Source organism: Telopea speciosissima, chromosome 4 (assembly GCF_018873765.1).
Source record: "Telopea speciosissima isolate NSW1024214 ecotype Mountain lineage chromosome 4, Tspe_v1, whole genome shotgun sequence".
NCBI lineage: Eukaryota > Viridiplantae > Streptophyta > Magnoliopsida > Proteales > Proteaceae > Telopea > Telopea speciosissima.
The window spans coordinates 32,524,613-32,545,702 of NC_057919.1; the positions used below are offsets into that span (position 1 = coordinate 32,524,613).

Consider the following 21,090-nt stretch of genomic DNA (forward strand, 5'->3'; position numbering starts at 1 on the left):
ATTAAGTGCCGTTTGAACCATTACGAAGCTGACTCGATGGGCTATGCATCCATTTACACTTCTAAAAAGCTTAAAAAAATCTCCTTAGCATAATCTCCTCCATTTTCACAATAATTCACCTAAACCCTGAAAAGCACAAGAAAGCACCGAGTAACTCTGTCTAATGTGGTAAAATGTATGCTTTATGTCCTAAGATTTCACAAATAAATGTGCTCATCAGATAAGAAGAAAGAATGAAGGGCATGAGACAATTTTATGTCTTCTCTGTTTTCTTCAAGGAGGTCGCTACCCTCGAAGTAGTATTTTTCCTGTTCTTGATTACCGGACTCTAACAGTCAACTTACCCAACAAATCAACACCACCGCCTCCACTATGGAGTCTTCCACTCTGGGCCGTGGTATGCCCCGTGGAGGTGGGGGTCATGGTCATGTTGGTCATTTTAGTCAATAGGGCAGTCTCTTCTGTAACATCTGCCATTGCACAAACCATTTGGCGACCTCATTCTACTATAGGAATCAGTAGTCTAGCACTAACCCTTCCCCATCCTGCCACTTCTTCCGACCCCAACTCCCTTCGCATACATTATTGTGGTTATAGTGGAATCTCCGTACCGGGGGTTTGATATCCGCCTAGCAGATGGGTCGTCCCTTGGCGACAGGGGCTTGGGGTCATGTCATACATATACTAAAATAAAAGGGGTTGCCACACCTAGGATTCGGGCCTAGGACTCAGTGGGAGTAGCCCCCATCTAGGGTAAGTAGAAAGGGCTACATAATTCTACATGGTCTGGTCAGAGACTCTAGGTAAGTGGTCAAGTTACGAGAGTAGGAAGGTGTTAGTACCCCATCTCGCCTAGTTAGACCGATCTTTCTTCTAGATGCTTCAAACATTCTCTCGTAATGATGTGTCATATACCAATATGAAAGGCTAACTTGTGATACATCTAATATGTGAAAAAAAGCTAAACATGTCATTTTTACAACTAAAAATTACTAGATATACTAAAATGAGTTACTTTAATGGTCTACATTGTGCCAGAAATAAAGAGAAAAGTAAAAAATGAATACCTAAACCAAATTCAACAAATAAAGTAAAACGAAAAGAACGAGATATGCGGAGTATCTCTTGGCTCAAGTGGAGACGGACGAATGAATTGTCTCTCTTTTATCGAACAAAGTAATGGCTATGTGAAATGGATTCAGGTTACTTGGAATTCAGGCAGAGTAACAACTATAAAAAGGGGTTTTGCTACTCAAACTTTGGGAAGAGTGATAGTGTCATGAAGAATTTTGGGAGCATGACACTCGTACCTCGAATAGAGTAACGACGTCTCATGGGACTAATGAGATTAGTGTATCAAGTAGTGCACTTTATATAGCTAGGGGGATTGGTGAAAAAGTAGTATAAAATGGGTAAAAAGTAGGTGAATGGGTGGTTTCAGATCACTCTGGGTGCGAAGAGTAACAGTAGCGCGAATCTTGAAGTAGGGGTGCGATGGAATGTCGGGACGGGTGAAAAATGAACTCATGGATGCTAACAATGATAGAAAATCCTTAGGACATGATTCCCGATGTTGTGGAACTCTTTCCAAGCCTGGGACACGATTCCTATACTCCCTTCAATGCATTGGCACCGCCACTGAAGTGTGGCCATGTTTGAGTGTCGTGTAGCTCAGACACCCCTTTTTGGGGATTTTTGGGGATTTTTGGCCATTGTGGGGGATTTTTGGGCAAGTCCATCTACGAGCGAGGTGTCAATTTTTGTCTGTGTTCAGTTGTCGTCATAGTCGGGGGAGGGTGGAAATTTTCAGCATCTACAATTACCCAACCTACCCATCCCTCAGCCTCCTACCCCACTGCCTACCCGCCTTAACAAAAACCTTAACCAGCTAACTCGTCCACCACTCTCCCTATCCTGGTACCCCGACACAAGAGAAACTCATCATGTAACTCTTGATCTTCAATCCCAATCTACTTTTGAGCCATACACAAATTCCAATCAACTACAGGTTAGCAATAGTTAGGATCTCTCCATTGCAAAAGTTGGCTCTACCTCCTCTTCCTTGCATTCTTTCTTCTGTCCAATGTTTTACATGTTCCTTCTCTTACCAACCCATTACTTTCCATTCAACAGTTTGCTAAGGAAAATAACATATTTTTGTAATTCCATGCTTCTCATGTTTTTTGTTAAGGATTAAACTACCAATTGTAAACTTCTCTCTAGTCCAAGTAATGGAGGTCTCTACACACTCTCCAGCTCCACTTGTCCTTCTCCATCTGCCTATCTTATTGAACAAATCTCCTATGATGGCTGGCATCACCGTCTTGGCCATCCGCATGAACTTGTCCTCCACCACATGTTGTGATCCTCCAATCTTTTATATTCTTCATGCAAGTCTAGTTATTTATGCTTTGCTTGTAGCTTGGCAAAGCTAGTAGTCTATCACTTAATTCTTCCCCTTCCCGTAGTCTTTTTTCCCTAAGATTTAGTCTTTAGTAATGAATGGGGACCCTTTCCTAATCTTTCTTCCAATAAAATAAATATTTTCTTATTCTTTTGAATGATTTTATCAAATTTATTTGGCTCCCCTCCCACAAATTTGATGTATTTCCTACATTTCACAAATTTCTTGTCATGGTTGAGCATCAAGTTTTCATGCCAATTAAAATTATCCATACGGTCTAGGGTGGAGAGTATCGTACTCTGCCTACTTTCTTTTACTCCATTGGCATTCAATTTCTCAAAATCATGCCCCCATACCCATGAGCAACAATGGCTCTATTGAGCGCTGTCACCGCCACATTGTGGAAACAGACCTCACCTTACTTGCTCTTAACACTACCCCTCATCTTTATTCGGATTATGCCTTTGAAGTTGTTGTGTACCTCATCAACCAAATTCGCTCTCCAGTGACCAACATGGTCTCTCATTCCCAACTCTTCCATCACCGTCCTCCTGATTATTCCTTTCTTCACATCTTTGGATGCCTCTATTTTCTATTCATTCATCCATATACCCAACACAAAATGGATTTTCTGTTCGTGGGCAGAAGCGAATCGATTCAAAATCAAGTTCAAAAATTTTTACGCACAAGGATCTCATTGAATACATGAACATCATACTAACCTTGATGGGGATGGAATGGTCACCTAGAACACACAAGTGGCGTGTTCCTCCAAAGGAATGCAGCACAAAGTCACAAACACCGAAGCTTGCTTTGCTCTCCAATGGCCAAAGCTTGAAGTTGAAGAAGGAGACTCTTCTCTTTTCAACTCTCTAAAATTATTAGCAATTGAGAACTAACGATTAGTCCTTAAAATTGACCTAAGCCTTCTCTTTTAAAGAGAATGCTTATTTTGGAGATTACAATCTAACGGTTTAAATTGTCCCAAGTGGTGTGATCCTAAAGGGTAGCCCTTTAAGTTATCCATATTTGTACATAAGAAAATCTCTAAAACAAATTTTTTTAATTGCATAAAAGGACATCTCTATAAAAGACGTAACCTGAAAAACCTCAATCGATAGATGTTTTATTATACTTTCTCCCCACACTACTAACATCCATAATAGACCCCCGCAACCATGGAATAAAATTCACCGTCATGATTCCGATCTACTATAATTAATCATGAGAGTGTCTAGGAATGGCCGAAAAACATTTGAACTATTTTCAAAATAATTTAATTTAATAATAATAAAATAAAATTCTCTTTTGCAAACACTTCGCAAATACCAAGGCCTTGGATTTGACACAATCAAATCAGACAACTCTCTTTTGGATGTTATCCCTATACAGCAATGGAAACCCTATTGAGCATCATGTCTATTACTATTCGGATTGCATACACCGAAGGGTCGATATATAGTCAGTCCTTTCGGTAAACATCAACTATTGACTCATCACAAATGCACACAACACAAATAAAATAGCAAGTAGCTCTCAGGTATGGAAAAAGTAACTACTAGATATTCCCATCGCAGATCAAAACATGGCGGTAAATAATCCAGGAATCACTGTGGATCAATATTCAACACTAGATGTGCCCATATTTATATTTTTGCCTAATCCCTATTGAACGAATGTACAATACGGCAACCATAGAACAGATTGCCCAACTCTGTCCAAAGTTTTGAACAACAAATGGTATAAAGTGGGTAGTTGCACTGAATAACAATTATGACAAGCACATAATATAAATAAATCATTTAATTAATTTAATCAAATTAAATCGGATTTGATGGACACACATCAATATGTAACATATCTAACATTTTTGATTTACACCATGTGCCTTCCTTGGCTATAGTCCCTCCCATACTGGATACCATTTCATGGGCATTACAAGCAAATGTATCTACATCACCCGCCATGTCCATTTTGACGGGTCCATATTCCCCTTACATTCTGCCTCTATTTGTTCCTCGCCCTCCCAACTTACCCTTCTATCTCTCCCTTAGGACATGCCTCCCAACTCCATCTAGCCTTCCCCCTCCCTCCCTCCTTCCCTCCCCCAGTTTTATTTTCCCCTCCTATCACCTCTCCCCCATATCGAGCCCTTATAGTTCTCCCACCCCCTCTCTCTCCCTCCCCACCAACCTCTCCCCTTCCTCCCAAAACCCATCCCATCCTGGACCTCTATTATATTGCCCCTTCCACCACACTATTGGAACCCTCCCCGAATCCTTAAACCGACCCCTTCCACCACCTTACCCAAACCCTCAACCTTGCACCCTCCCCCAACTCATACCATAGTCATGGGTCCTAGGAATCCACCACCTCAAGCACATCTCTTCCATCCCTCTAACCCTCTACACCACCCCCACCCCCACCCTTGAACCTACTTGTTTTCAACAAGCTAATAGGGTCCCTGAGTGGGGCACCGCAATGACTAAAGAATTTAATGCATTAGTGCCGAATAATACTTGGTCTCTTGTTCCCTTCACTCCACACATGAATCTGGTTGTCTGCAAGTGGATATTCACATCAAGTGGAAAGCAAATGGTTCCCTGGAATGGTATAAGACCCGCCTTATGGCTAAGGGGTTTCACCAACAATAGGGGTTAGACTCAACTAATACATTTAGTCCCATCATCAAGCCGACCACAATCTACACCATCCTTTCTCTGGCCATTTCTCAAGGTTGGTCCATTCGACAATTAGATGTGCATAATGCCTTTCTTTATGGCATTGTCACAGAAGAAGCCTACATGTCCCAACCCCCAAATTTTGAGGACCGCACCAAGAAAAATCATGTATGCCACCTTCACAAGTCCCTATATGACCTCAAACAGGCACTCAGGGCCTGGTTCCATTGGCTTTCCCAGTTCCTCATTGCCTCTGCTTTTTAGGCATCCCAAACCGACCCTTTATTGTTTATTATCAAGCAAGGTAACACTACAACATTTGTTCTTGTTTAAGTCAATGATATTCTTATTACAAGTAATTAGGATAGTCAAGTGGCATATCTTCTCAAACAATTGGCTTCATAATTCTCTATAAAGGATCTTGGCCCACTTAGTTTTTTCCTGGGCATGGAGGCTATTTCCCACCTCCACAACTTGCTTCTCTCTCAATCGCGTTATATCAAGGATCTCCTTCAATAGGTAGGTATGGCCGATTGCAAGCCCATCCTCACCCCTATATCAACCACTGCCAAAGTCTCTTCGCTAGGGGTGCCCCTCTTACCGACCCCACTCAATACAGGTCTCTAGTGGGTGCTCTTCAGTATGACTTACCGATCCCGATGTGGCCTACTTTGTTAACAAAGCATGTCAATACATGCAAAATCCAACTGTAGATCATTGGTTTCTTTTAAAGCACATTCTTTGCTACCTTAAGCACACTAACAATCATGGTCTTCTCCTTTAGAAGAGTAATAATCTTAGTCTTCAGGTGGCATTCTCTGGTGCCAACTTGGGGGGGGGGGGGCATTCAATTTTTCTAGATTCCAATCTTATTTCCTGGGCTTCTGAGAAACAGAAGACAGTTGCCCCCTCTTCAATCGAATCTAAGTGCAAGGCCTTGGTTTATGCTTGTGTAGAGCTCACTTGGATCCAGTAACTATTTCAGGAGCTCGGCGTCTCTCTTTCTCTCTCAACCACCGACTCTTTGGTGTGACAACATTGGTGCAACGCATCTATCCGCCAATCTAGTCTTCCATGCAGGCACCAAACATGTGGAGCTTGACTTCCACTCCATTCGTGACAAGGTCACCAAGCGTGAATTTCTTGTCCAATTCATTTGCACTAAAGATCAGCTAGTTGATATCTTTACCAAATGCCTATCTACTACACGGTTTCAATGGTTACAAGACAAGCTGAAGATTCGAAGTCTCAACTCTTTTACTGGAGGGGGTGTATCAACCAAATATCTTGATTCCCGTTCTATATGGAAACTAGATGTTCGAATTTCCATTGTATTGTTGTCCTTATCTATTTAGATATTTTGTATTGTACTGTTTTATTTTCACGAGGATTCTATTATCACATGTAACCTCATCTATTTATACATAGTCGACCAATATTGGAGGTAATGCAATCAATGACAATACAATCTCTTGATCCAACAGGCTACAACCCAAACCAAAGCATTATTTTACCACTTAACTACTCTTTTGGTTAAAACTTGACATGTGAACACAGGACCTTAAGGTGAACAAAATTTCAGCTCTATCGAATCTGCCATGTGTCAGATATTATCTCCGGTCTCTAAACCCAATTTGGATTCTCTATTGCCGAGCTGCCCGGTAGGATCGTGCTGCCCAGACACGACGAGGCATGTAATGACCGCCTTACCCCTGCCCAAGGGCCTTGCCCGAGTGGGAGTAAGGCGGTCATTGCGCGCCTCACCTTGTCTGGGCAGCACGGTCCTGCCGAGTCCCATAAATAAATAAATTAAAAATCTTTAAATTGGGTGAACTCAGCTTTTTTTTAGCACTCTTCAAATTTTCTCACTCAAATTTACAAACGAAAACATACACACAAGTATTAAAACAAAACCAAACAAAAGTGGTGATTACTGATCCAACCTGCAGAAGTCCACTTGGTTCTTCCAGGTTATGGCATTTCATGAACCAACCTCGTTCAACCTCCATGGCCTGATACATGCAACCCAAGAATAAATTGTGGCTTTTGCAGATTTTGAGTTAGCCAATCACAATCCAGATTCTATATTTTCTCTGCTGGCTTAACCTTTGCTATAGGCAGAACCCAACATACTGCCTTCCACAACCGAACTAAGTAACTTGGCAGAAAATCATTTTACCTTCCATAACCGAACTCTTCCTTTGCCCCTTAATTGAACTGAAATGAAAAGTACTCCTTTATGGTCAACTGCCTGTGGATCCAAAGGTTCAGTCAATAGTTTGAAAGAGATGACAATAATTTCAAGACAACAAATAATAAGGGTTTGGTATTCCTTCGGTGAACCCTCAAGATAAGCTTTATATACATGGCCTTATATATTTTTCAGTCTAAATTTTGTGGAATACAACTAGGGCTGCAACCGAGTAGCATTGGGCTGGGCTTTTTAAAACTCAGCCCAATCTTGAGTCCCTTTAACTAGGCTCAGGCCCAGCCCGGTCCTGACTCAGGGCCTGAAAAATCCAACCCTGATCCTGAGTCGGGGTTGGACCGGGCTGACCCAGATTGGCCCTGACCATTGGGAGGGGGAAGGGAGATGCATGGACTGGGCTGGGCTAGGGTGAAAATTATCGAATTTACATAAAATAACACTATAATAAAATATATTATATCATTAATTATTATCTTCATATATAATATATTATATAACTAAATGTGTGACGTTTAAAGTTTATAATATATATATTTTACCGTATAACTTAAAATAGGGGCGGGCCGGGTTTAGCCTGAGGCCTCAACCCTAGACCGGCCCAATCCTGATTTAGGGCCGAAATTTTCAGTCTTGACCCGTTCTCAGAGACAAGCTCTCTCAACCCAGGCCTTGTTCAGGCTCAAAATGAGTTCGGCCCACAGGGCCAAACTTGCACCCCTATCTACTCACTCCATCATCCTAAACTCGTGGGGTAAGTTTCAACCCCAGAACCTTCCACCAAATGGAACACAATCAACATGTCAATCACAGTTAAGATTCATATATATGAGGCTCCATTTGGCTAGATGAACAATTTTGTAAAAATTAAAATATTTAACAAGAAAAGAGCAATAGTAACAATGGGAAATTATAGTGTGTTAGATGATAGATTAAAGTGACGTAAGATACTTCCTTCGCCATAATTTCTGGAAAACTCTAAAAAAAATATATATAAAAAAAATTGATAAACTAAAAGTAGGAATATACAAGAGAGTTAGAGTCGAGGGTCTTCATGGCCAAATTAGAAATTACAGCAGAACACAAAGGATCCCCTATCACACTAAACTTTAAGTCCAAGTCCTGGGTTACAGAGTTGACATACAAAAGGTACCGAATGAGATGCCACGACCAAAGACTAGTAGTTGGAGATGGGAGAAGACCGGAGATCTGCTGATTCGAACACCACACTTCTTTTATCTTCAACCTTAAACCATAGGCATGATCTAGCCCTATACAAATACAAAATAGCTCTGGTTCCAACTTGTGGGAAATACAGTCTATTATTAGTCTATAGTAGTTCGAAAGTTTGCATTTTTTTTTTCCGTAAAGCTTGTCTTGTACTTTCTACCACGTCAATGGATGATTTGATAGCATGATCATTGGATAAACAATTTGGATCCTCTATTGTCGAGCTGCCCGGCAGGATCGTGCTGCCCAGACACGGTGTTGCACGCAATGTCCGCCTTACCCCTACCCAAACGCCTTACCCGAGTGGGGGTACGGCGATCATTGCACACAGCACCGTGTCTGTGCAGCACAGTCCTGCCGGGCAGCTCGGCAGTAGAAGATCTGGATCGTTGGATAAATGGTTATTCCCTGCCTAGATCACTTGCCAAGTCTGGTGGGCTCTCTTATCTTATCTTAAAGAGATATCCATCAAACTTGGATCCTAAAGGATGGCATTGTCAAAATCCCACTCCCTTATATTTACGTTTTAGTTCTACTTTTCACCATTACATCCATGATCCAACCATATGGAACCTAAATTTTTTTTATGTAAGGTGTTGTCATGTAAAGTTAAAACAAGACCACCAAAAAATAGAGTAAAGTAAAGCAAAAAAAGACAGGAAAAAGGTTATATTCAACTAATACTAATAATTACTGTTTAATTATCCTTGTTTTCTTATCCTTTGCCCTGTCTAAGGCTTTGCCTTTCCTTTTAGTTTCTCGCTAATTTAGCTTTGTATCCTGCCTTTTGGCTTTGTTCTCTTTATTATTATTTTTTTTTTATATATTAATTATTCACCCAAAAAATAACTATTTAACAATTCAAATAAAAATTTCAACTACATTCATTGGATTTTGTGAATATTTAAAAAAAAAAAAAAAAAAAAAAAAAAGAAATATTTAAATTCACTTTTTTTAGAGGTGAAGCTCGTGTCGAGAGCTTTCTCATCTGGACCTAAATATTTGTCATGTGGCAGATCCTAATGATCCCTAATCAGTTGTTAAACTTTACTAAAAATAGACTTTGTCAAGTAACAAAATAGATCTTTAAAAAATCAAGACGAAAGGTGTGTGCAGTCAGAGTACCATCGTTTTGCATAGGCATGAATGGGATGCATGAACATACATGCGAGGATAGTTGAATGAATTTTATTATAAAATTTGACAAATGGTTAATCTATACCATGTCCTCTCTATCCAACGACCAAGATGGCCACATCATCTGTCTATTTGGCACAATTTCAACGGGTCGTATTGAGAGGTCCCTCAGTCTTGAACCATGTAAATGTGTTTTTTACTTTTAAAAATAAATGTTACTGTTTTCTAGTGCACCAAACAGATGTCCAGTTGGACATAAGTTGTTGCAATTTAAAGTCAAAATAAAAGCGAAAGCAAAAAAACAAAAACTTTCTAATAAAGCCAACAATAATTGTGTAACTAACTCGAAAACTTTAATAATAATAATAAGGGTAAATTACATGTCAACCCCTGATCTGTGAACAAAACTCAAATCACCCCTTGCTTTTTGAAAATACTCAAATCTCTCCCTGTATTAGACCCCAATATGACAAATTAGTCCCTACCATTAGCTTTATGTTGTTAAATGATGATGTCAGCCAGTTAAATAAATTTAAATCTCTAAACTACCCTTGATATCCAAACATAGATTTTGAAAGGTAGTATTGTAAATTTAATTCTAAAGTTTTAGTACAAGGGTAAAATAGTTCTTTCATACCAATAACTAACAGCTGACTAACACCATTACTGTAGAGGGAGACGGATGAGTATTTTCAAAAACCAGGGGGTGATTGAGTTTCGTTTGAAAACCAGGGGTGACGTGTAATTTACCCTAATAATAATAATTAAACATGCATAGTCTAGGTCTTGTACCAGGTATGACCTCGGACAGAGCCTATTGGAGGTCAAGGATCTATGTAGCTTATCCTATTTAGCTGAGATTCTCCTAACTTGTTGGGCTGTGCCTCTTTCCTCTTACTTTTATCTTTCACTTTTCTTTTGTTTTTACATCATTCATTTGTCATTTCCTAATTTTCACTTCTCATCTCTTTTTCCTTCCCCCTTTTTCTATTTTTTCATTCCTTTATTTTGTATAATCTTCAGTTTTACCTACTTTATTTGTTTGGATCCATGTAGCCGACCCCATTAAATTGGTAAAAGGTTGAGTTTGTTGTTGTTGTAATAGCAATTAAACATTCAACAACATAAATTCAATTTTTTAAAGGAGAAAATGGCAAAGGAAATATTTATCATAGTTTTCAAAGGCTATTTAAATGTTACTATTCTCTGTATTTTTTTTTATTTTTTATTTTTTATTTTTTATTTTTATTTTTTTTTGTGTAAACACTATTTTCTATAATTCAATTGATATTTTCTTCTAAGATATTTTACATGACTTTACAACACATCCTATTAGATGGAGCTTAAGGGTTAAAGGTTGAATAAGCCTTGGAAAGTTGGACTCCCCCAAGGAGGGAGAAAAAAAAAACTAATAAGTTGTTGACATATGATTGAGTTTGATTTTGAATTTTGATAGATGACCATATTGAAAAATAGGTTTAATCATGTGATTTAGATGGATGATGAAATTTAACAGATAAACAATTCATGGGTTACTCTTCCTATCCAACAGTCAGTTCAACTAGGTAACCAAAACTAAGGCTGTGTTTGGTATGCTTTCTTAGGCCTGGTTTGGTATGATTTCTATTTCAATTTTGGATTGATTTCTTGAAATAGTCAATAAATAGATTTTTTATCAAAAAATTGAAATTGTTTTAGTTGTATCAATATGAAATATTTCAAGAATAAAAAAAATCCATTTGATAGTTCAAATTCTAAGAATAGATTCTCTATATTTCTTTGGGAAGGATGGTGGTGGTGGCGGCGGGGTAGTGGTGGTGGTGACGGTGGTGGTAGGGTAGTGGTGACGTGGAAGTAGTGGGGGTGGTGGTGGTGGCGATGGCGATGGCAATGGTGGTAGTGGTGGCGGCGGTGATGGTGATGGCAGGGTAGTGGTGGTGGTAACAGGGTAGTAATGGTGGTAGTGGTGGTGGTGGCGGTGGCAACGGTGGGAGTGCGGCGGTGATGGTGACACCATTAGGAGAAGAAGGGTGGTGTTTTATTTTTAACATGAAATTACTACTTTGCCCAAAAAATTAACCATGTGTTCATTCAAGAGCAAGAGTGTTAAATCAAATGAAATGGAAATTCTGAAACAACTCATCAACTATTTCAAAATTTCTATTTCACTTGATTTCTATTTCATTGAAATAAGGTGCAAAAATCAAACCAAACAATTTCAGAAATAGAAATCACCCCCTGAAATTAAAATAGAAATCATACCAAATCAGGCCTTAGAATAGATTCTAGGTCTAGAACGTGTTATGAAACCTAATCTTTCTCTATTTTCTCACTTTAAAATGCGTTCTAAAATCAAAATCTATTCCGAGAATACATACCAAACACAGCCTAAGATAGTCTCTATCTATGGCAAATATGGTATCAGACAAGAAAAGTAAAAAAGATGAGCAAAGGAAGTTGACTAACCGATGAAGATCTTGTACTAACCGGTGGAGATCTTGTACTGATGTCTTCCCTCATAACTCTCAACTTGTTCTTTGAATTGCTGCCCAGGCTTCAGTAGATCCAGTACTAAGAGACTCTTCACCCCCCATAATGCTTTTGGAAACTCCCTCAATCTAGGACAATAATGGATAACCAAATGTTCAAGGCTCTTCAGTGATGTTGCATCCACTTTCCACTCCTCTATGGACAAACTTACAAGTTGCAAGACCTGAAGTCTTGGAAACCCATTGGCTCCACAAACAATCTCCTCTGTTGTACAAGATTGCCTTAACAACTTGAGGATTTGAAGGTTTTGAAGCTTTCCCAGTATTGGCATTGGATCTTTTACTAGTTCAGTGTCACAGAGAGTGAGTTTTGTGAGGCTTTGTGGTAATACCTTTGGTATAGAATACAATCCAAATCTGTAATCAGTAAGCCTAACCAGCTTCAATTTCTCAAGGCGTTCCAAATTGAACAAGCGAACAATATAACGCCGATGAGCCCATAAATCTCCACATAATCCTAGTTTTGTAAGATTTGGCATGTCAATAAAATCCAAACATTGAAGAATTTTGGGAGATACAGTGCTGAGAGTTTGAAGATTCACTAAAGAAGAGTAAGATGTCTCTTGTCGCGGCAAAAGCAACTCTGTATCACCAACAAAATTTGCATGTCTTAATTCTCTCAACATCCAAAATCCAACTGGTATGTTGCGGATGAAAGAAGATGCTATGTCCAAAGTTTCTAGGCTTGAGAGTTTGAATATGCAGAGAGGTAGACTTTTAAGGGCACTTGTACCTAATCTCAAATACCTTAAATGAATCAGTTTATCAATGTCATCTGGGAGATAATCAACACTTGCACCTTCAAGGTTCAATATTCTGAGTAATTTAAAATTCTTTATATAAAGAAAATTGTTACGATCTATGGAATGCCTGTGAGAATCTATGGTGAAACTCAGAAGAGATCTGACCCTCTTAAGTGGGAATTGAATAGATTCATCATCCATGTACCTGAAAATTCCTGAATTGGTAACAACTCGGCGAATTTTTGTAGATAGGGACAGTGATTCTGAATCTATATCCTTGAAGGTGTCGAAAAGTTTTTCTTTGTGGCCAACAGAGATGCAATAGTCTCGAAGAAGTTGATGAAACTTGATTGTTTTCACCCCGCCGTCAGCTCTTGTTCTGACCACTTGAACAAGGCTCCTATCAACCATCATACACAAGTAGTTCTCTGCCGTAGCCTCCATTGTTTGCTCACCTTCTGCTTTTATCAGCCCTTCTGCAATCCATAACCGAATCAATTGTTTCGAATTGATCTCAAAGTCTTGTGGGAAGACACCGATGTATAGGAAACATGGCTTCAAGTAAGAAGGTAAATCATTATAGCTTAAAGCTAACATGCCTAAGCATCGATTTTGGAGTTTGAGTGTAGTACTTACACGATCAAGCACCACTTGCCACTCAGAAAATGTTCTCTGTTTCTCGGATAATAGACCGCTTAATATGTTGATTGCTAGGGGCAAACCACCACATTGTTCAGAAAATTTTCTCCCAAGTTCTTCCCATTCCGGGGAGCAGCTTTCGCCCGCAAATGCCTTCTTGTGGAATAGCTCCCAACTATCCTCATTGTTGAGAACTGACAGATAGTATGGAGGGTCTATGAGGTTCGGATTGGCTTCCAAAGCGATATTATTCAAACAGGTGGTGAACATTATTCTACTTCCATTGTTATCATCAGGAAAGTGTGGAGCCAAATCCTCCAAGACATCAGTTCTCCATATATCATCCAAGACTATTAAGTACTTCTTGTACTTGAGGAAGTCTGAAAGCATCTTTTCTATTTCCTTCACTTCAATGATCCCTGTAAAAGATTTTACAATCTTCTGCAAAACATTCATGGATGTGCAATCTTGAGAGGTAGAAACCCAAGCATGGCATCTGAACTTACTCTTTACAAGGTTAAAGACTTTCTTGGCCAAAGTAGTCTTACCTAAGCCACCAACTCCGACAATTGGTACGACAGCACGCCGTGTTCCTCCTTCAATCAATCGTGGAACCAGCATTTCAATGTCATTGTGGAATCCGACCACATCAGCATTGTCTGCAACATAGGAACCTTTCCTGTACATGGGCAATGGTGACCCATCAAGATAAGATTCATGGAAAGCAACTTCTGTTGTTTCTTCAGTTCCACCAGACTTCTTGTTAGCATAAATTTCCTCAATTTGTTTTCTGATGGCTTCAAACTTTCTTCCAAAATCATTCTTAGTGAATAATCTATTGAATTTGGAATTCAAACGATCAAAGCCAAATGCACTTTGTCTTGCAACCACCAAGTATTTCTCAATGATGTCCTCAGCTTCATAGGTTAAATCCCTAATTTGGATAACCAATTCCTCTATTGCAACATGTTCTTGATCATCTGCTCTCTCTGCATCTCTGAGGAAAGAACCCATAAGTTTGAGCTGGTCTCCAAGGATCTTGACCTGATCTTCCACTACAAGAAACAAATCTGCTTCTTTCACAATCACTTGGCACAGGCTATCCAAGACATTCAAAGCAATCGAAACTGCCATTTCTGATTGCCTCTAGTTCTGCAAATTGATGTTAAAATTCAATAATTCCTGAAACCCTCTCTTTGTAAAGCTAATTCTTGATCAAACAAAGACTCCATATTGATGTTAAAGGGTTCTAGATTTCTAACCCTTCAAGGGGGTTTTGACTTGAGGAATAATATTTGCCTTTGGCAAGTCATGCCTTTGATGATGTATTCTATGAATAAAGAAAAGGGATTTGAAGACTACTTCAAGGGAAGTTTCACAACCCATGATCCTAAAGTGCCGGTGGCATGTGGGGTTGAGATTTTTCATAATTTAGATGCTACGTGACAACGTGTGAGCCACAATCAAATACAAGTAAGTACCTAAATTGCTCAAAATTAACCAACTCAAACTGAACTGAAGCCATGATTAATACATTCAAAACATGTCCTTGCATGCCAAACCTTAAACCTAAGGGGTCGTGCCTACCAGTAATGTTAGAATTGAAAGCAACAAAACAAAGTCAAAGAAGGTTGGGGAGGTTGGATTTACAACTAAAATCTTAATTTAGGCACTACTTGGTTGAAAGAATATGAGCTGTTTTGTTTACTATTTCCTCCCACTTTAGCTCCAACAATATAGCCACTCCTTATGCCACCAGTGTCAACTTTACTGTTTCTCAGTTGGATGTGATTCACTAACTGTTGAGGGTAAAATGTCTCGTATTTCATCGTTTGGATTTGTGGGTTGATTCCGAAGGGCCGTGGTCTATATCAATATTTCGATAAAATTCATGTATCGGGTTTCGCAATAAATTTGTAGCGAAGGTTCTTTTTCTATAATGTAATCAAAGAGGGGTGTGAGGACAAGCGGTTGTAACCCTATTCTCCATTGATAATGAAACAAAACCCATCTCACCATGAACGTAGGCAATTTTGCTGGATCAAGTAAATCCTTGTGTGTACTGTGTGATTGTTTGTTTGCAATTTTCATTCTTTCATACATCATTATAGACTTCATTTTCTATACTAGCATTACTTTGAAGACTTTGATGAGATCTACAATGGCAGTTTTAGATTGTTTGTAACTGCTCTCAAATCTCCTAAGAACAAAGTGTGATGAGTTCATGATTGATTTGATTTACCATGATTAAAACCATTACTTATCATGACCAATCAAACATGATCAAGTATGATTCAGACTTCTATTTCATGAAAAATGTTATCTTAGCATGATCAGGCATGATCTAAGCTTGATCTATGATTGACCAAGGCCATCATTAAACATGGCCAAGACCATGATCCAGCATGATCAAGCAAGCATCGTTAAAATCATGATCAGATTGGTTTACCATAATCAAACATGGTATAAGCTATGATTTTTGCTTTTTCATTTTTCTTTTTCCTTATTTTTTTTTAAATAAAGAAGTAACTGAAATATGGCCTAATACCTACTTATCATTCTGAAACATCTAAATTCATGTAGGGTAGATATAAAGTCAAAACATGTTTCCTCTAATTTGTCTTCGCCCCGTGACCGAGAATATATTGGAGGAATGCACCCTATTTTGCACTTGGCAATAGCAAGCTCTCATCTTGCCTTGGTAATCCAAGGACTTTCTCCTCAAAAACAGAATACACACGGGGAATGCTAGGATGATGAACCACAAACTTTACTTCTGTAAGTCGTCCGAAAGGAACAATCTAGAGCAGAAAGGGAGCCAAGGCCGAAACCCTTTAAGTCTACACCATTGTAAAACAAAAGAATACAAGTAGAAAGAAAAATAAGTGTAAATTCGGGTATTTGATTGAAGGTCTTCTCTTCTGGTTCCATTCCCTTATTTATATTATCAGTTATAACCGCTGAGCACACTGCCACGTTCTTGTAGATCATGGCTCTAAAACCGGCATGTTGGTTTAGTTATAACCTCCTGGTTCACAATCTTTTGATTGCCTACAATTGGCTGATTGACCGATCATAACCGTTGTCAACCAGTTTCCTTCCTGACTACACGGTCACCTGTCATGACCGATAAGCACCATCTGGACTTTTGGCCGATAAGACTTAAGAATTATGGCCAAGACTTGCTTATCTTTGGATTTTTCACTCAAGCGAGATTTGGGCATAAACAATGCCCCTCGCAATCTTGTGAGGACGATTTCGTTCTGAGTTCCTTGAAGATTGCGCCCGATTGTATTGTATCTCGTTTCAAAAATATCTTCTGAAGCGTCGTACATCCAGGTGATACGTCTCCCTTGGAACGCGCCCTGTATGACACGTGCCAATAGAAATTGATGCTCGAGGCTTTTCACTTATCCTTCTGCTGTTTCCCTAGGTAGCAATCATTCTCCTATTCACCTGGGGATTCTTAAACCCTTTTAAAACCCTCAAAACCCTTTCTTCATCTCATCTTCTTCACATTGTTCTTCCTGAGACGAGAATGAGCTTTCTTCCTCCTTCCTTTCTCCTGTTCAAACTTGTGCTTTTAGGGTCACGATGAGCCAATTCAAGACTGTCGGGGGCAATTCTAAGGCCAGGGGTGGCTCTAAGTCGATTGTCGATCATCTTCACGATAGGCACGCTACCCTGCATCCCGTACTAAACCTAGAGGTATTTACTCCCCGAGATGGTCTTTTGGCTCTGGGTCCCCTCTTTGAGGATCCATCTGCTACTACTTCTCTTTTGCACTTCCCTTCTCATCTTGAAAGCCCTCTCCTCTTTAGGAATGGGACACCTAGTTCCCCTTTGTTGAAGTTGACCGCCATTAAACGGCATTGGGCTTCCCTTTATGATGAATGGAATGACTAGGTGAATAGGGCGTCTGCTGTTAAGGCAGATGTCTAGAGGAAACTCGACATCGATGCCATTCATATGTCAACCATCTTCCAACGTGACACCAACCTTTTGCATGCTGCCCTTCATTTTTGGTTCTGTTCGACCAACTCGTTCCATTTTAGCTTTGGGATGTTGAGCCCCACTCTTTTGAACATCTGCGCCCTTCTCAGCCTCAAACCTGAGGACGAAGAAATAAACAGTGACTCTGATTGCTCCAGGATCGATTGAGGCTTAGATTTCACGAAAAGGGCAAGCTATAATTTTTATATGGCCCATGTTCGTAAACAACAAGGTCCGGTCAATAAACCAAAGAACGTAGCCTTTCCTTTGTCTTGGATCTGTCGCTGCCTCATTTGTACCCGGGCGGACAAGATCACCAAGGCTAACCTCAATCTGGCGAATGCCCTGGCTAGTGACCGACCTATCAACCTTGCTACTTTTGTCCTCTCATCACTTTGTCATGGCTGTAATGACCTTGTCGAGTCTAATTTTACTCGTGGAGGTGGCCCCTTCTAGGTTCTTCATCTATGGTTAAATGCTTATTTTCCTGAATTCGGCTCTCCCCCTCAGACCGATGAATTTCCAGTCGTTACCTTCAAATATCTTTGCATGCAACCCGTTCGGACTCTGGGAGATAGTTTCCACTCATTTTTTGATCTTCGTGAAGACCGTTCACCTGCTACTTTCATCCCATTTCATCATTCCGATAATACCCCTCCTTGGCTAATTAAAGCCATTCACGCCCTAGCTAAACACAAAGATCTTTGGGTTGTGTTCTTGACATGTAGGGACCTCCATTATGGGGTCAATCTTGAGCGTACCAAGAACAATATGTGCAGTACCAAAGATGGGCATTACCCATCTCATCATCTACCCTAGTAAGTCCCCGTGAAATATCATCCTCTAACAGTCTCTCGAGCCTCTCCACTTCTGCCAAGTGTAGGAATGAGGGCCTGTGAAGGAGCGGTGGCAAATCGAGTCTCACCCCTAATGATTTTTGGAGTCGCCACCTAAATGAAGGTCTAAGATTCATAAAAAAATTCTACTTTTCAGAAGAGAAACTCTAATGGATAAAGTTTTGGTCTGCCCAAATCACTAAATAGGTATCAAGGTTACAGGCTGAGAAGGTTTTAAGCACTTAGTCCGCCCGGCCAGAGGCCGGTCTCCTTCTATTTGAAAAAAAATTCCTAATTTCTTACTAATCTTGTGTACTATCATGCTTAGTGAAATGAATGTAAGAAGCTAACCCTAATCTAGATTGCTAAATTAAAAGGCAGAGGAAGCATGTAACCATTATGCTGGACATGGCATAGGTTATACTAAGAGGAAAGTTTGGCCAATTTCCAATTCATGGATCCAAGACCAATGTTTGGCATCCATAAGATTCTCCAGTTTTATTTTCACCAAAAAAAAAAATGATAATGCTAGAAAGCATTTAAACTATACTAAACATGGTTTTTTTTTTTTTTTTTTCAAAAATACATTAAATTTAAGAAGAACCCTAATTAGGCAACAAACCCTAATCAAGGTATTTAACTACTCGGTTAAATATTTTAATTATTTACATTAAATTAAAGTTAATTAACTGAGGGTTGAAGAAAAAAGTGATTTAAGTTAAATTCAATTACTTAAATTAACTAAAAATTAATTAATTATCTACTCATTAATATAACTAAATAATTAAATCAGAGAGAAGAGAGGAATACCAATATTGGCCAAGAGGGCCTCGCAGACTCAATTCTGTGGAGTTTCAACGCTTTCAGTGAATCCGTTTACCAAAAAAAGCGCTTTCAGTGAATCCATAGCAGATTCCCAACCTCGGGGGTAATTTAGGTATTTTTCATATTTTCTAAACTTTTTGGAGCTTTTCTGGATTTTTAAACTGTAATTTTCCATTTTGGGGGTTATTATTTGTAGAACAAATTGGGGGGCATCGCAAGGGGATAGGGCTCCTTTGTTGCGCGGCAAGGCGTTCGACGAACCATCGGACGGCCCTGCTACCCCGGGCACGCAGCCTAACACAAAGCCGGTGTATGGGGCTGCGTGACGGGAGCAACAGGGCTGTCCAATGTGCATCGGATGCCTTGCCGTGCCACTGAGGATCCAGGTCAAGAGGTGGCCTTGCCATGTGGCAGCCCCAGATTTTGAGAGAGAGGGGACGATGTTAGCATTGGGACATGAACACATGACATTTGACCCATACTTGATGGAAATTCCTGTATCATACGATGTTAGTATTCTAATGGATAGTTGGCTCCTCCTAACATTGATCAAACCACCTGAAATAGTTTCACTTTTTACGTGCACCCACCTGGAATTTAAACAACTTACAAATAAGCTCCTACCGTCAAGTGTAAAACATTAGTTGTAGTTAAACTTTTCTAAAATCCTATTTTACCCTTCAGTAATTAACATTGACCCTTTTACCCTTATGAGAGATAACCATAGCCCAAACCCATCTCTCCCAAAACCAACTTTCCATTGTCATCTTCCTCCACCTATCTCTTTCTTCTCCTGCGATCTGAGCACAGTCACCACTGAAAATGTGCAGAAAAAGGTAGGAACTAATGGTGGCCTTGTTCACTTCCACCACAGCCAGACTCGTCAGCATGGTGGTTGCAAGAGCCCTGCAGTTGGGTGTCCCACCCTCACTCTGCAAAACTCCAACCACACGCTGAATGGCACCCTCAGTGACCAAACCCACCTTGTTATCGTCATCTAGACTGAGATTGAGAAGGAGCGAGAGAGCGGCTTCTTGGATTATAGGGAAACCCTCAAAATTCAAGAAGATCGAAATAATCTGAAAAATTAGAGCCGATCGGACTACAAAAGTAAGAAAGGGGAACCAAAAAAAATGACAGTGATAGTTCGATCGACCGTCAAAGGATGGATAGGTCGGCGGCGAACAGAGTGAGATCCAAAATTTTTGAAACCCTAATCCTAGAATCAGAATTACTGAAGGTTAAGAGCCGAAATTGGAATCAATCGGGAGAGGATGATAGAACTTGAGCGAAAACGTGATCTAGTTGATGATCGAAAGAAAGAATCAGTAAGGAATCTAGCTCGAGATTAGATAGATTTAGAAGAAATTGAAAGAAATCTGAAAGGGAAAAAAAAAAAACGAATAGGATAAAGCCAAGGCTCCGCACTGTAGAAGACTGTGCAGAGTCTGGGTTCGTCCGGAGAACCCAGATGCTTCTTGAGTTCCTTTTGCAGTCTGAGTGCGTATTTCTCATTCCTTGTCAGAATCCAACCACCACTGTATGGAAGGTTGATCGAAGGTGTGGCCTAACGATAGAATCACCGGGTCCGACATATCTCCAAGGAAATCGGCCATTTGAAATCGTCTGGGAACTAAGTTGCCATCACTCTCACTGTGTCTCTCTAACCTCTATCTACTTACCGAATAAAGCAAGAGAACAAACAGGTGGAGTTAAGCAGTGGAAGAGAACAGAGGAGAGAGAGAAAGAGAACAAACAACTTTCCCCTTTCTTTCTTTTGTTTTTGTTCTTCTCCAACGTCATAATCTAATGATAATAAGAGTTTAAGAACTGGGTATAGATGATAA

The 21,090-nt window shown here is 39.8% G+C and overlaps 1 protein-coding gene across 1 annotated transcript; it reads right to left on the reverse strand.

Annotated features, from left to right (window-relative positions):
* Positions 1-7,276: 7,276 nt before the first annotated feature.
* On the reverse strand, positions 7,277-14,723 carry LOC122659220 (probable disease resistance protein At1g58602). Its single transcript, XM_043854357.1, has 2 exons — positions 12,125-14,723; positions 7,277-7,336 (listed from the first exon to the last, which is right to left on the reverse strand). The coding sequence occupies exon 1, from the start codon at positions 14,721-14,723 to the stop codon at positions 12,141-12,143; it is 2,583 nt and encodes an 860-aa protein (XP_043710292.1). The 3' UTR covers positions 7,277-7,336; positions 12,125-12,140.
* Positions 14,724-21,090: the final 6,367 nt, after the last annotated feature.

What these genes read in the sequence shown, in the direction of transcription:
- LOC122659220 (XM_043854357.1), bottom strand. Translation starts at nt 14,723, where the DNA reads ATGGCAGTTTCGATTGCTTTGAATGTCTTGGATAGCCTGTGCCAAGTG.